This window comes from Colletotrichum phormii (assembly GCF_030913505.1).
Source record: "Colletotrichum phormii strain CBS 102054 chromosome Unknown BDP81scaffold_7, whole genome shotgun sequence".
NCBI lineage: Eukaryota > Fungi > Ascomycota > Sordariomycetes > Glomerellales > Glomerellaceae > Colletotrichum > Colletotrichum phormii.
Genome location: NW_026851449.1, coordinates 1232433 through 1244295, shown reverse-complemented (window position 1 = coordinate 1244295; position 11863 = coordinate 1232433). Strand labels below are relative to the sequence as shown.

Genomic DNA, 11863 nt, shown 5'->3' with positions numbered 1-11863 from the left:
ATCTCACAAACTCGGAGAGTAATTACAAAGTACATGTATGAATAACAATGGGAAATCTGTCGAATATGGACAGCGGGGATGGAAACTAGGTTCCGTGGCCACTGACAAAAGAGATGGCACACGAGGGAAAGGCGTTTCAGGCATGTAAAAAAATTCATTGGGAACACATCAGACGATGGGACTCTGCAAAGTCCCTCGTCGACCTTCCCTTTCCAGTATGAGAGATTGGGGTGGTAGACTATCACTAAAAGGACGATATCCATCCATAGAACAGAACAATCACAAGAAAAAAACATTTCATAAGAAATCCTGATCAATTATCTGAGGTGAAGTAAGACTGATGGTGATGAATGAGAAGAGCACTCGATTGTACCATGCGATCATTCGCTCCCTAGGTAGCGCCGCTCGGCTCGCAACTCTGCGCTCCGGACTTCGGCGTGGCTCCGCGCACGTCGGCACCGGCGCCGGTTATGCGAGCGCAGAACAACCCCGCCCCATTCGACCTCCCCTCATCCAACCCCCCATGGAGGCAATCCTCCACCCCCCACATATTTGGACATGACGTGCGTGATGAATGGAGAGGAGGGATGATCCGTATCGGCAGCCAAAAGGAATAAACCGCAAATAATTTTCCCTCTTGCAGTGATTGTGCTGTCTTTTGCTTCCTTTCACCTCTCGTCGTGATTTACTACTTTTTGGGAGAAGTATCGCGCAGCTGCATCTTGGTTTACGAATTTCTGCAAATACCAGCTCTCATCGACGAAACGGAACCGGCCATAACCACATCATCATTTTTTTCCGCATAAGTGGTCTAAAAAGACAGGCCCATCCTCTAGTTAATTCAACCTCAAAAGACGGAACCAGGATCTCAAAGTAAAATCCAAGCACAGCCAAAAAGCAACTCAAGGCAAAAAGTAAGACATACACACATTCAAAAAAAAAAAAAACAATGTCCCCAACAACCCTCCACCAAGGCGCCTCAAAAGGCTTCGCAGACGCAGCTACCTACGACGCCTACCGCCCTTCCTACCCACCCGAAGCCACCCAACGTTTCCTCGAGCACCTCCGCCTCGCCGACGTGCCGCACGCCAAAATCCTGGATTTGGCCGCGGGAACGGGGAAGATGACCGAGGTGCTGGCGGCGCGGCACGAAGGGTTCGAGATTGTGGCTGTGGAGCCGCATGAGGGGATGAGGGCGGAGCTGGAGAGGAAGGGGTTGAGGGGCGTCGATGTGAGGGATGGGTTTGCGGCGAGGGTGCCGTTGGGGGAGGAGTGGGGGGATGGTGCTGTTGTTGCGCAGGTGAGTCTTTCTTTTGTGTTTCTTTTGGGATGGGAGGTTGTTGGAGATTGGGTTTGGGGTGTGAGGGATGAGTTTGAGTGAGGAACAGATGGCTGACTTGTGTTGTGTGTAGGCGTTTCACTGGTAAGATGGTCCATCTCATGGACTCAGGGTGTAAACAGCAGCTCATGAAAGTGTAGGTTCGCAACAGCAGAGTCCCTCAAAGAGATTCACCGCGTCCTGAAGCCGACCGCCGTGCTCGGTTTCATCTGGAACATTGAGGATTGTAAGTCTTCACCCATCCCCTCGAGACACACATTACACGTCACCAAGGAAACCAAAAAAAGAAAAAAGAAAAAAAAAAGGAAAAAAGAAAGGTTTGCTAACGAATCCCACACGATAAAGACAACAAGCCAAAGCACTGGAAAGCAAGCACCCCCTGGGAACAATCCCTCAACGAGCTCGTCTTCACCCTCGGCGGCGACGGCCAGCCGCGCTTCCGCGACTTCGTCTGGAAGGACATCTTTGACAGCCAGCTCGACGCCAACCCGCTGCGCGCCGTCAAGGACGTCGTCCTCGAGGGCGGGCGCAAGATGCCGCTGTTTAGCGTGCCCGTGGGCGAGGAGAAGGTGCCGTTTACCGTCTGGCTGACGCCCGAGGCGGTGTGGAACCGGTTGAGGACGCTGAGCCAGGTCGCGGTGCTCGAGGGGCCGCGGGCGGCGGCGTTCAAGGCCGAGCTTGATGTCATTTTGGCTGGGAAGAGCGTGGAGAGGAACGAGAAGGGGGAGGTTGCGTTGCATGGGGTTACGTATTTTGCGTGGACTTCGAGGTTGTAGGCGTGGATGAGAGACTGCGTTGTTGGTGAGAGGTGTCTGCTTGAACATTGGTTAGACGGGAGATTTGCAGAACAGCATCTGGTCGTTTGGTAGAATTAAGGGTATATTTTCTCTGCATTGGTAGATCTGGTAAAGGGCATCCTCCGAGCACTCTAGACTCGTTCATAGACATCTTCGCCAGGGAATAGAGTCCAGTCACCGATCCATTGTTGATATCTTCACCCGCACCTCCTAAGAGTCTGCCGAGATGTACATGACTACGCTATCTGTCAGTCGGAATGACTAGAAATGAAATGGAGTAAGTATTACCGTTGTTTCCTCTCACAAATGCGTCGCCGTAGGACCGCCTCTTGGTGCCGTTGACGTACTCCTCCGTCTTCTCCAGCGCGATGTTCATGTAGCCATCAACGGACTGAAGCTCACCTGTAGTGAAGTGTCAGAACCCTTTCACTACACGCAGCACACCACCTCGTATCATCTCATTCATGGTAATGACGGCCGAGGCACTCACCCTTGTAGACGACGCCCGAGTTGAGCTTCACCGTGACGGGGTTGCCGATGATGTCGCTAAGGAAGCTGGAGGGGTCCTTGCCCTCGCCCTGGCTGATGTTTCCGTTCTCCATTGTCGTTGTCTGGATATTTTGAGATGGAGGTGAGCTTACTGGATGGAGGGTGACTCGGGATGTAGGTTGTTCCGTGGCGGGTTGACGTGAGGGTGGTGATTGAGGCTGCGGGACGTCAAACTGGTGATGATGTTGGCAGAATTGCTGGCAGCTGGCGACGATGGCGTTGACGGCTGGGCGAGTTTGCGCACCTGTTAGAGCATCGAATGCTTGGGGTACCTCGATCACACCTGGTGTTAGCTTTTTCCAGGGTAGCTCGCACTGTAGGGCTACCCGAGCAGCGCACACTCCGCGCTGAGCAGCATGCAAAGGCGAACTCCATCCTCCTCCAGGTCCCCCCCCTGGGCCCTGATGAGGTGGGGCCAGCAGAATCAATCTTTTGCTCTCACCACGGAAACAACGGCCGCCGCCCCCCCCAAATCCCAACCCGAATATTTGGTGGTGGTGCGCGAGCCAGGACGCCTCTTCTTTCCCCCCCTCCTCTTCTTCTGTCGCATTGTTCGTGATGTTTCTACCTGCTGCCTTCTCTACTGGGCCCAGCCTCTGGCGCCTTCTCTGCATGGCCTGACCTTTTTTCTCGTCCTAAAAAGTTCACTTACAGAACATCATCACCCCATAAAGTTGCTCCCGAAATCACATTTATCCAAACTACTGCGCCCTCGACCCTGCAAATCGCACCGAATCGCATAACGAATCCCGAGTCAAATTTTGCTCCGTCACTTGGTGTATCTAGAAGAAACGTCCGCTTGTAAGCCATGGCAGACGCAGCGAAGCCCAAGAGGCGCCTCCCCTTCAAACCCACCGCTTTGCGACAAAAGTCCGACCCGAAGCCTGCGCCGCAGAAGAACGACGACGAAGAAGACGATGACGACGATGGACTTAGCCTGTTCAAACGCTCCGCCGAGTTTTTTCCCGTCGCAGTTGCTGAGCAAGAGCGGCGTATGAAGCGGAAGCAGGCGGAGCGAGAGAAGAGCTCACAAGCGCGCTCGCCAGAGCGCGAGACGGAGCCTGCGCCGAGGGCCAGCGAGGAGCCTGGCAAGAACGACGTTGAAGAGGACACAAGGTACGCTTTTCAACATGTTATTTGCACTACTGCCTCTGGATTTCTTCTGACACCGCTTTCAACTACAGGGAAATCGGCACGCCGCCATCAAAGCGCTCGCGAACCAGCGATGAAACCCCGCAATCGAGAACAAAGCAGTCGCCATACGAGCGCCGTGAAGGCACAGAGACACCCTCGAAGCGCTTAACCCGCGCTGCCGCCTCGCGGACGCCTCGGAAGCAGCAGGTGATACCTCACAAGCCCGTCATCGCGATCGAAGATAGTGACGAAGACCTCGATGACGTGGACGATGTGGCGAGCGACGATATCTACGAAGCTTCACCCGTGCGCAAGACGCAACGCCGGAGACAGACTTCCGAGCCCGAGGTGTCGCCTCTCGTTATTGACTCGGACGACCCTTTTGTAGAAGGAATGGATGAAGACAAAAAGTTACCAGTCGCAGTAGCGGTAGAGGAAGAAGAGGAAGACGACGAGTTTGAGGAATACGTCCGACGCGCCATGGAGCGTAAAAAGGCTCTCGAGCAGGACGAGAACCAGCTCGTCAACGTTTTCGTCACCTCGGATATACCAGGCACCAGAGATCGGCAATTCCGCTTCACACTTGTCAAGCCGCTCAAGGTGATCCGCATGAAGTGGATTGAAGTTCAGCTGGAACGTATTCAGATGCCCCACTCGGCGCTGGAAAGCGTGTTCCTTACATGGCGTGGCCACGAGTTGTATGACACTACGACGTTGCATAGTCTCGACCTGGAAGCCACGTTCCGCAAGAACGGCGGCGGCGACGGCGGAGGAGACTTGTCCGAGGGCTTCAAAGACGACGACTGGAAAAACGTCCATCTGCAGATGTGGACGCACGAGTTGTGGGAAGAACACGAAAGGCAAGAGGCGCGAAGGAGGCGACACGATCTCGGAGACTACTCCGACGACGAAGGCGGAGATCAGGGCGATGGTGCGGATGCCGTCGAGCCGGAGACGGAGCAGAAGATCAAGGTTCTCCTCAAGACGAAGACGGACGAGCCGCTCAAGACTTCGGTGAGGCCGTCGACCACGATCGGAACGCTTATGGAGCTGTTTCGGAAAATGCGCGGATTGGCCGCGGACGCGCCCATCACCCTCATGTTTGACGGCGACGAGCTCGAGGAGGAGATGACGGTTGAGGAGGCTGATATTGGCGACATGGAGACGATTGAGGTCTACATAAGATGATGGCCCGGCCCCCTTCGTCGAAATGGTCGAGATCGGATAGGCCGTTCGAACCAGTCTTTGCTCGTCGCAAACCTGGTGCCGCTGTCTGGAATGGCAGTGGCTCGGGTCTGGATATCTGGAGAAAAGGGGCAAAGACAAGGTCTCGAGGAGGGATTTAATTCAAGATACCCGGGGGAGTTTTTAGCGTCTTTTCTCATGGGAGGTAGCGTTAGCATGGAAACTTGAAATAGCTTTTTGCACCTCTTGAAGCTGGGTTTAATGTGCTGGAATGGGACGGAGGTGCCCCTATTTTATACCAGCTTGTTTAGCTGCCCTCCACAACGGTTTGCGCCTCCCCAATATCGCCAACTCATCGCAATCAAGCTTTCGAGCATTCAGCACAAAAGGAGAAGTCGCCTGTTATCACATCGTTCTGTCTTTTGAGCATTCTGTTTGGGATTTCGTTACACATTAAAGCCAACCCTTTCCGCCGTGTTTCCGACAGACAAAAACAACCCGAACAACATTGAGAAAATACTCCCACAACCACCACACCAAGAACCTCAAATCGGCCAAGACCTCTGCAACCCAATCCTCACTCTCCACTCCCCCCTCCAAATCCCTCACCTCCCACAGAAACCCAGGACACGTCTCACCTCTTCACTCATGCTTCTCGCCGCAGCCAGGACACTTGTCCAAACTCTCATCCTGCGGGAAACTCCACGTCTGCCCGGCGCTGAGATTCCTCGTCCTCGCCGCGAAATCATCTTTATCGTCCCTGTTACCTGCTGCTGCCGCCGCATCCTCGGGGTCCGCGTACTCGTCCTGCCGCGCCGTGATGCTAAAGTACCGACTGGCGTTATACTTCTCCCCCAACCGCTTCGCGACGTCGTTGGCCTCGTTGAGGGAGACGAGGCGCCGCTTGTCCGGGTTCTGCTCCTGTACGGCGCGGACGGTGCGCCAAGTCTTTTGTTTGTTGGTGAGGCGGGCGCCGTTCGTATCCTTGTTATTATCGTCGTTGCTGCTGCTGCTGTTGTCATCGCCGCCGTCCTTCTTGACAAAGGACTCGACGGGCCGGCTGACGATGGTCGAGGGGTCTTGGTTACTCTGGAACAGCGTAATCGGGCTCGGCGCGAGGAATTTTTCGCCCGTGACGTTCTCGCGCGCGATTTCGGCGGGGGTGCGACCGACTGCGTTTTCGCGGTGGAGGAGCTTCGGTCTGTACTCCAGCAACGCCTGCGCCAAAAGGTCGTCGTGGGCCATGACGACGGTGTGGAGGGGCGTGTCGCCCGCGCCGTTGAGCATCTCGAGCTCGGCATTATCGCCGCCGCCGCTGCCGCTCGAAAACTCGAGGAGGCGGGCGAGCACGTCGAGGATCTGGCGGTCGTCTGTGTAGTTCTTGCTGGCGACCGGGTTGTAGTGGTACGTCGTCCGGCGCGAGTTACAGACGGCCGTGATCCAGGCGTGGAGCGGCGTCGTGCCGTTGTTCTCGGAGAGGTTGTTGCGCTGCTGGGCGAGGTGCGGGCGGAGTCCTGCGTCGACGAGGTCGAGGACGGGCGCGAGGCGGCAGGCGCGGGGCATCCCTTGCAGGGCGGCGTGGAGGATGTTGTCGCCGGCGTTGTTGCGGGCCATTTGGTTTGCGCCGGCGGCGATGAGGGTGCGGGCGAAGTCGGGGCGGCCAAAGTGGAAGGCGAGCCAGAGGGGCGTGTCGCCGAGGGTGGACTTGTAGTCGAGGGAGGCTGGGCAGGCTTGGGCTAGGTATTTGATGACTTGGTTTGTGAGTTCTGTTGGGGGGCCCATGACGGCGCAGTGGATTACGAGTTCATCTAGAATTCTGTGTTAGATGGCATTTGATGGGAGAGACGGAAAAGGATGAAAAAAAAAAGGGGGTAACTCGCTCTGAATGCCTAGCCACTTGGAGATGGCTCGGTCGAAGCCGCCCGGTGCTTGGCTGAGATGCTTCAGTCTCGAATCCTCGCGAGCCGCCTTGGACTTGCCAAAGTCCACGTAGTGACGGTGAGGCGCGTCGCCGAGGAACCACTCGACGCCATCAATGTTGCCGGCCATGGCGGCGTGCAGCAGGGGCGGCGTCTTGACGCCGGTGGAGCGAACCACCATGTTCCTCCCGGCCGTGGCCCAATCCTTTCTGTTACGAGGAGTCAGCAAACTGCTGATGATATACTGGAGTCTAGTTTGGGTGAGTATTTCTGCTTACCTCTTCCTGCCGTAGACCGTCAGACCTAGGTAGTACTTGGACTTGCGCTTCATCTCGACGCCGCTCTTCTTAACGAGGTCGTCGAGCGGGATGCCTGCACCAGTACGGCTGATAATCTCCGCGAGAGCCGCCGTCTTACCGTGCTTGACGGCCCAGAGGAAGTCACCCTCAGGGAACTCGAAGCGGCCACTCCTGCCATCCTCCTCATCCTGAGCCGCGCCAGTCCCGCTGACGAGCTTCTGGCTCGCAAAGTGGCTCGCCATATCCAGAAGAGTCTTGAGCCCCGCAAGGTCGTCGTGCTGCAGGACGAACTGGAAGAGCGTCTGGCTCGAGTTCTTGCAGCTGCGCGCCTTACCCTCCACGGGCTTGAATGTGTGCGTCTTCTGGCCCAGAAAGTCGACCGGCTTGGTCGTGGATTTGACCTGCATCGACACCTGGCCAATGTTCTCAATGGTGAACTTCTTGTCGACGATCTCGGAGATGATCTTGGGGTCGTCGTTGGATGCTGCGTCGCTCTCGTAGTCCTCGTCGTCTTCGTCTTTGGGACCGCCCGTGTCCAGCTTGTACCGCATTGCATCCCGATCTTCCGGTGCATACTGGGCCATAACGATCTCCAGGATGGCGTGGGCCACGTCGTGGTGGCCGCGAAGGTAGGCCAGCGAGAAGGGGGTGTTGTCCTTGCTGTCGATCACTGCCATCTTCAGAGGAGGCTCCCCCTGGTCCTTGCCCCAGGCTTGAAGGGTGAGAGACTTGATCTTTTCCAAGTCGCCGGACCAAGCTGCCTCGAACCTAAGCGGGCGTCAGTAATAAATCATCAGATCATAAATGTCGCCTTGCACTTACAGCTCCAGGTACGCAGCCTTCCTGACTTCCGTGACATCAGTAACGTTACGGAACGAGAAAACATAGCTGTAGTTGTAAAACTTCTTCTGGGCCTCCCAAGGCCTGTTATGCGGGACGGCGGTATCCTCCGGGAACTTGATGTCTGGATGAATTTCCGCAAAGGTCTTGCCGCCCTTATCGATGATGGCCTTCTCCAGCTTCTCAAGCGAGGCAATAACATCCTTGATGGCCTCAACCTTCTCAGGAAAGCCCTTGAGCTCCTCGTGGTCTTTCTTCGCCTTCTCGTAACTCTCTTCTGCTCTCTTGTGGTTGACCCTGCGCCAGTAGATGTTCTCGGAGATCGACCAGTGCTGGTAGGTATCTTCTGGGTATCTCGCGAGGAACTCGTCCATACCGGCTGACAGCTTGGGCTTCACCTGCGTGAACTCGTCGCGCTTGAAGTCGCGTAGCTTCTTGAGCTGCTGCTGCACAAGGTCGAGGGCCGTCTCTCCCTTATTGTACGCGCGCTGGTACTCGTTCTCGATGGCGCGGTACGAGTTGGTCGTCATCGTGTTGGGATCCGCGCCCTTCTCGATAAGCCTCAGCGCAACATCCGGATCCGTGCAGTTCTTGATTGCTACGATCAACGGCTGGTCGGTATTTTCGTTGAACTGCTTCTTGTTGTCCTCATACGAACCAAGTCTGTTGTTCGACTTGGAGAACTTTGCAGCCTTCAGCCAAACATCAAAGTCAATTTGCGGGTTGGCGCCGGCCTCGAGCAACTTGAGCACAAAGACGGCGTCGCCGTTCTCGATGGCTGTGTGGATGGGCGCGATGGCCACCGGGTTCCAGTAGCTGGCGGCGAAGACCATGTGGTTGAGCGCCGTCTTGAGTCCGACCTTATCGTTCTCCCACAGGGTGTCAATCATCTCCTGATTGCCGTTCTTAACGTAGCGGTGGAACGCTGTGCATCCGTTCATGTCTGCCTGGGACGAGGTGGCGCCGAGCTTCATCAAGAGGAGAGCCATCGACTTGGCCTTCTCAATGGGCAGATTGAGAGCGAGAGAGAGCGTCAAAATGGCCGCGGTGGGTTGCTTGTCAGAGTTGAGGAACTTGACGGGGAGGATGGCGTCGCTGCCATAGTCACAGAGAAGCCTGACGGCATCTTCGTTTCCTTCGGAGATGGCAAGGTGCAGAGGCGAGCAGGGCAGATCCCAAGCCAAGACGTCAGTCTTGAAGAAGTCGGGCTCGTCGGTCGAGTCGTCCTCCAGAACCAGGTCTTCCTTGCTCTTTTCATTCTCATCCTTGACATTAACGAAAGAGCCGGTAGCCATAGATGTCGCGTCGGCGTCCGTGTTGCCCGCGTCCACCATCTCAATGTCATCGTCATCGTCGGAATCGCCGTCCGTTTCGGCATCCATATCTTCGTCGTCCTGCGCTTTAGACGTCTTTGAAACGGGCTGGTCCTGAAGTCGAGTCTGGATCGCTTTGCGGCGGCGATCGGCCTTTCCTTCCTCCTCTTCTTCATTGGTAATGCTCTTGTCCATGAGAATCTTGATCATGTCAGCGTTGCCGCGCTCGGCCGCAAGATGAAGGGCCGTTCTGCCGTCAGCAAGGCGAGCAGTGAGACGCGAGCCATGCTCGACCAGACAACGAACGACCTCGGGCGTGGAGCTGATGACGGCGAGGTGGAGAGGTGTGCGTCCCGTGTAGTCGCGCTTGTTCGGGTCGGCGCCCTCTTGGGAGAGCCAGTCTCGGACTTCCTCGACATCGCCGTCAACAATACTCTGGCAGAGACGAGCCGTGTTTCCGACATAGGCCATGTCGGTCCAGTCGTTCTCCGTCAGGGGGTTGAAAGAGCCAATCTGCTGCCGACCCGGGTCGTCAATCAAGAAGGTGACCTTTCCTGAGATGTAAATCTCCGCCTCTCTCTCGGCGACTTCGACCTCTTCCGGTGTGACAGCCTTTGGGCAGCCGCCGCAGCAATCCTCAATGACGTCCTCGACACGTCCGAAGAAGGCGGGATGGCGGTGAAGATACACCTCTCTCTCGTCGGGCTGGTTCCATTCAGCGTTGAGCACTACATGCTTGTCAGTAAACTGCTTACATCCAGATAATACTGTGACTTACAGAGATCTCTTGTATAGCAGAGCTTTTCAATCTTCTTTGCGTGGAAGCTGCTTGAAGTCAGCCTCTATGCTCTACGGGCGATGGGAAGGTTAGGACATACCCGTGACCATAGGGTACGGTGAAAGTGTGGTAGTTGGACACATCATTCTCATCAACCCAGTCGGCCACCTCGTCCTCAAAGTTGTCCTTGATGTTGCCATGCAGATGATGGGGGTTGAACCGGTTCGTCGTGGGTCGACCTCTCTCCTCTCGTCGCTTGTTGAGGTATGTATCCCGAACCGACTGCGTGGGAAGTCGTTCCAGGACGAGAAGACGCGCGAGACCGAGGGTCCTCTGGAAGCTGCGCTCAAAGATGGTAGGATCGATGCGGCTGCGCTCAAGTTCTGGCCAGTACACCTCAAAGTTGCGGTGGCTGTACTTGGACAGTCGGTTCTCGTAGGAGGGACTCCGGCGGGTGAGATCGATTTGGTTGACCTGAGTGACGAAGCTCCCCAGGGCTCTAGGAGTCACCCAAACCTGCTTTCCGTCGTAGGCACCGCCGGCTGCGTCAATATCGAAACCGGTGAGAATTTCACCAACAGACCTGTTTCAAGATTAGCTTCGTGCTTGCTATTGACTTTGAAGTTGACACATCTGCCGGCCTACCTACTTGTATACACGCAATACGATCTGAAACGAAGGTTAGTGTTATTCACCAATAGCAAGAAAACGTGGGAATACTTACCTGGATGTGACGGGTAGGGTACTGAGAAGCAATGGTGATAGCGTACTTGGTACGAACTATCGTGACCTCTGTCAAGATTGCATCCCGAACAGAGGCCTCAATCTCCTTGATCTTCTCAAGCGCTTCCTCATGGGTAAGGCCGTACAAGAAAAGATCCACATCAGATGCCGGGCAGAACTTCTCGTGGTAGTACTCTCGAAGCTTACGCTTGGTCGTGTTAAACTCTGGCGGAACGGGAAGAAGAGTGTTGATGACTGAAGAACCGGCAGCAACGACGTTATTCCAGTTCATATCGACGAGAGAAGACTCGGAAAAAACGTTAAAGTTCTTTTGGAAGTCCTTGAGGCCGGAGACGACGGCGGGCGAGCCATTAGCACGGCGCTTGTTGTCCGGGAGGGCCATGATGTAGCGGTCCTTTTCCTCCTGCGTCTCGGCGGCGAGGAAGCGGGCGCGGGTCCTGATGTTCTTGGTGTCCTTGGTGAAGAGGGGCACGAGGTTGATGTGCGGGTCGTTGAGGGCGGGATTCTTGCGGTCCTGGGCGAAAACGGAGCGCAGCTGGGCCTCGTACTTACGGTAGGGCTCTAGGATCTCGACCATCTTCTTCTCTGGGTGGTCGTGGATGTAGTTGACCAGGTCCCCGTGGGGGGCTGGCAACTGCTGGAGCTCCGGGAGAGACATTGTGGGCAAGTAACGGGGTTGTTACTTGGTTGTCTCTTGGAGGGAGTTGATGTGACTGTCTTGGTCGTGGGCAATGCCGGGAGATGGAACTGTCCAACTCGAGTTGAACAGACGGAGTCCAAGCTCAGTAGATGTAGGCGGGGAAGATGATCAACAATGTAAGCTTATGAGAAGAAGCTGGGAGGGTCAATTGAGAGACAAGGGAAATAGAAGAGAAGGAGTCATGAGTATGGAGGTTCACAAGAGATGCATTGGAAAAGAAGATGAGGAATTGAAGCTATCTTATAATCTGGAGGGCATCGTTTGGC

At 55.5% G+C, this 11863-nt stretch overlaps 4 protein-coding genes across 4 annotated transcripts; 2 read left to right on the top strand and 2 right to left on the bottom strand.

Annotated features, from left to right (window-relative positions):
• Positions 1–575: 575 nt before the first annotated feature.
• BDP81DRAFT_516151 (methyltransferase) lies at positions 576–2115 on the top strand (the record flags this gene model as incomplete). The annotated part of the gene is made up of 4 exons (XM_060595870.1): positions 576–1300; positions 1413–1423; positions 1480–1565; positions 1685–2115. Exons 1-4 carry the CDS (start codon positions 950–952, stop codon positions 2113–2115), a joined length of 879 nt encoding a protein of 292 aa, XP_060446923.1. The 5' UTR covers positions 576–949.
• A 231-nt stretch (positions 2116–2346) lies between these two features.
• Positions 2347–2738, bottom strand: BDP81DRAFT_392921 (U6 snRNA-associated Sm-like protein LSm6; the record flags this gene model as incomplete). The annotated part of the gene is made up of 3 exons (XM_060587770.1): positions 2347–2372; positions 2425–2538; positions 2627–2738. The coding sequence occupies 3 exons, from the start codon at positions 2736–2738 to the stop codon at positions 2347–2349; spliced, it is 252 nt and encodes an 83-aa protein (XP_060446922.1).
• Positions 2739–3493: 755 nt separating this feature from the next.
• Positions 3494–5007, top strand: BDP81DRAFT_392920 (ubiquitin-2 like Rad60 SUMO-like-domain-containing protein; the record flags this gene model as incomplete). Its single annotated transcript, XM_060587769.1, has 2 exons — positions 3494–3801; positions 3870–5007. 2 exons carry the CDS (start codon positions 3494–3496, stop codon positions 5005–5007), a joined length of 1446 nt encoding a protein of 481 aa, XP_060446921.1.
• A 546-nt stretch (positions 5008–5553) lies between these two features.
• On the bottom strand, positions 5554–11744 carry BDP81DRAFT_206064 (uncharacterized protein). The gene is made up of 8 exons (XM_060582605.1): positions 10878–11744; positions 10803–10822; positions 10254–10736; positions 10154–10200; positions 8045–10103; positions 7202–7990; positions 6885–7132; positions 5554–6812 (listed from the first exon to the last, which is right to left on the bottom strand). Exons 1-8 carry the CDS (start codon positions 11553–11555, stop codon positions 5647–5649), a joined length of 5490 nt encoding a protein of 1829 aa, XP_060446920.1. The 5' UTR covers positions 11556–11744; the 3' UTR covers positions 5554–5646.
• Positions 11745–11863: the final 119 nt, after the last annotated feature.

Excerpts from the sequence above, each read along its gene's own strand:
- BDP81DRAFT_206064 (XM_060582605.1), bottom strand. The coding sequence starts at position 11,555 with ATGTCTCTCCCGGAGCTCCAGCAGTTGCCAGCCCCCCACGGGGACCTG. Across the intron at positions 7,991-8,044 it reads AAGGCTGCGTACCTGGAGCT|GTTCGAGGCAGCTTGGTCCG; the intron begins GTAAGTGCAAGG and ends ACGCCCGCTTAG. Across the intron at positions 7,133-7,201 it reads ACGGTCTACGGCAGGAAGAG|AAAGGATTGGGCCACGGCCG; the intron begins GTAAGCAGAAAT and ends TCCTCGTAACAG.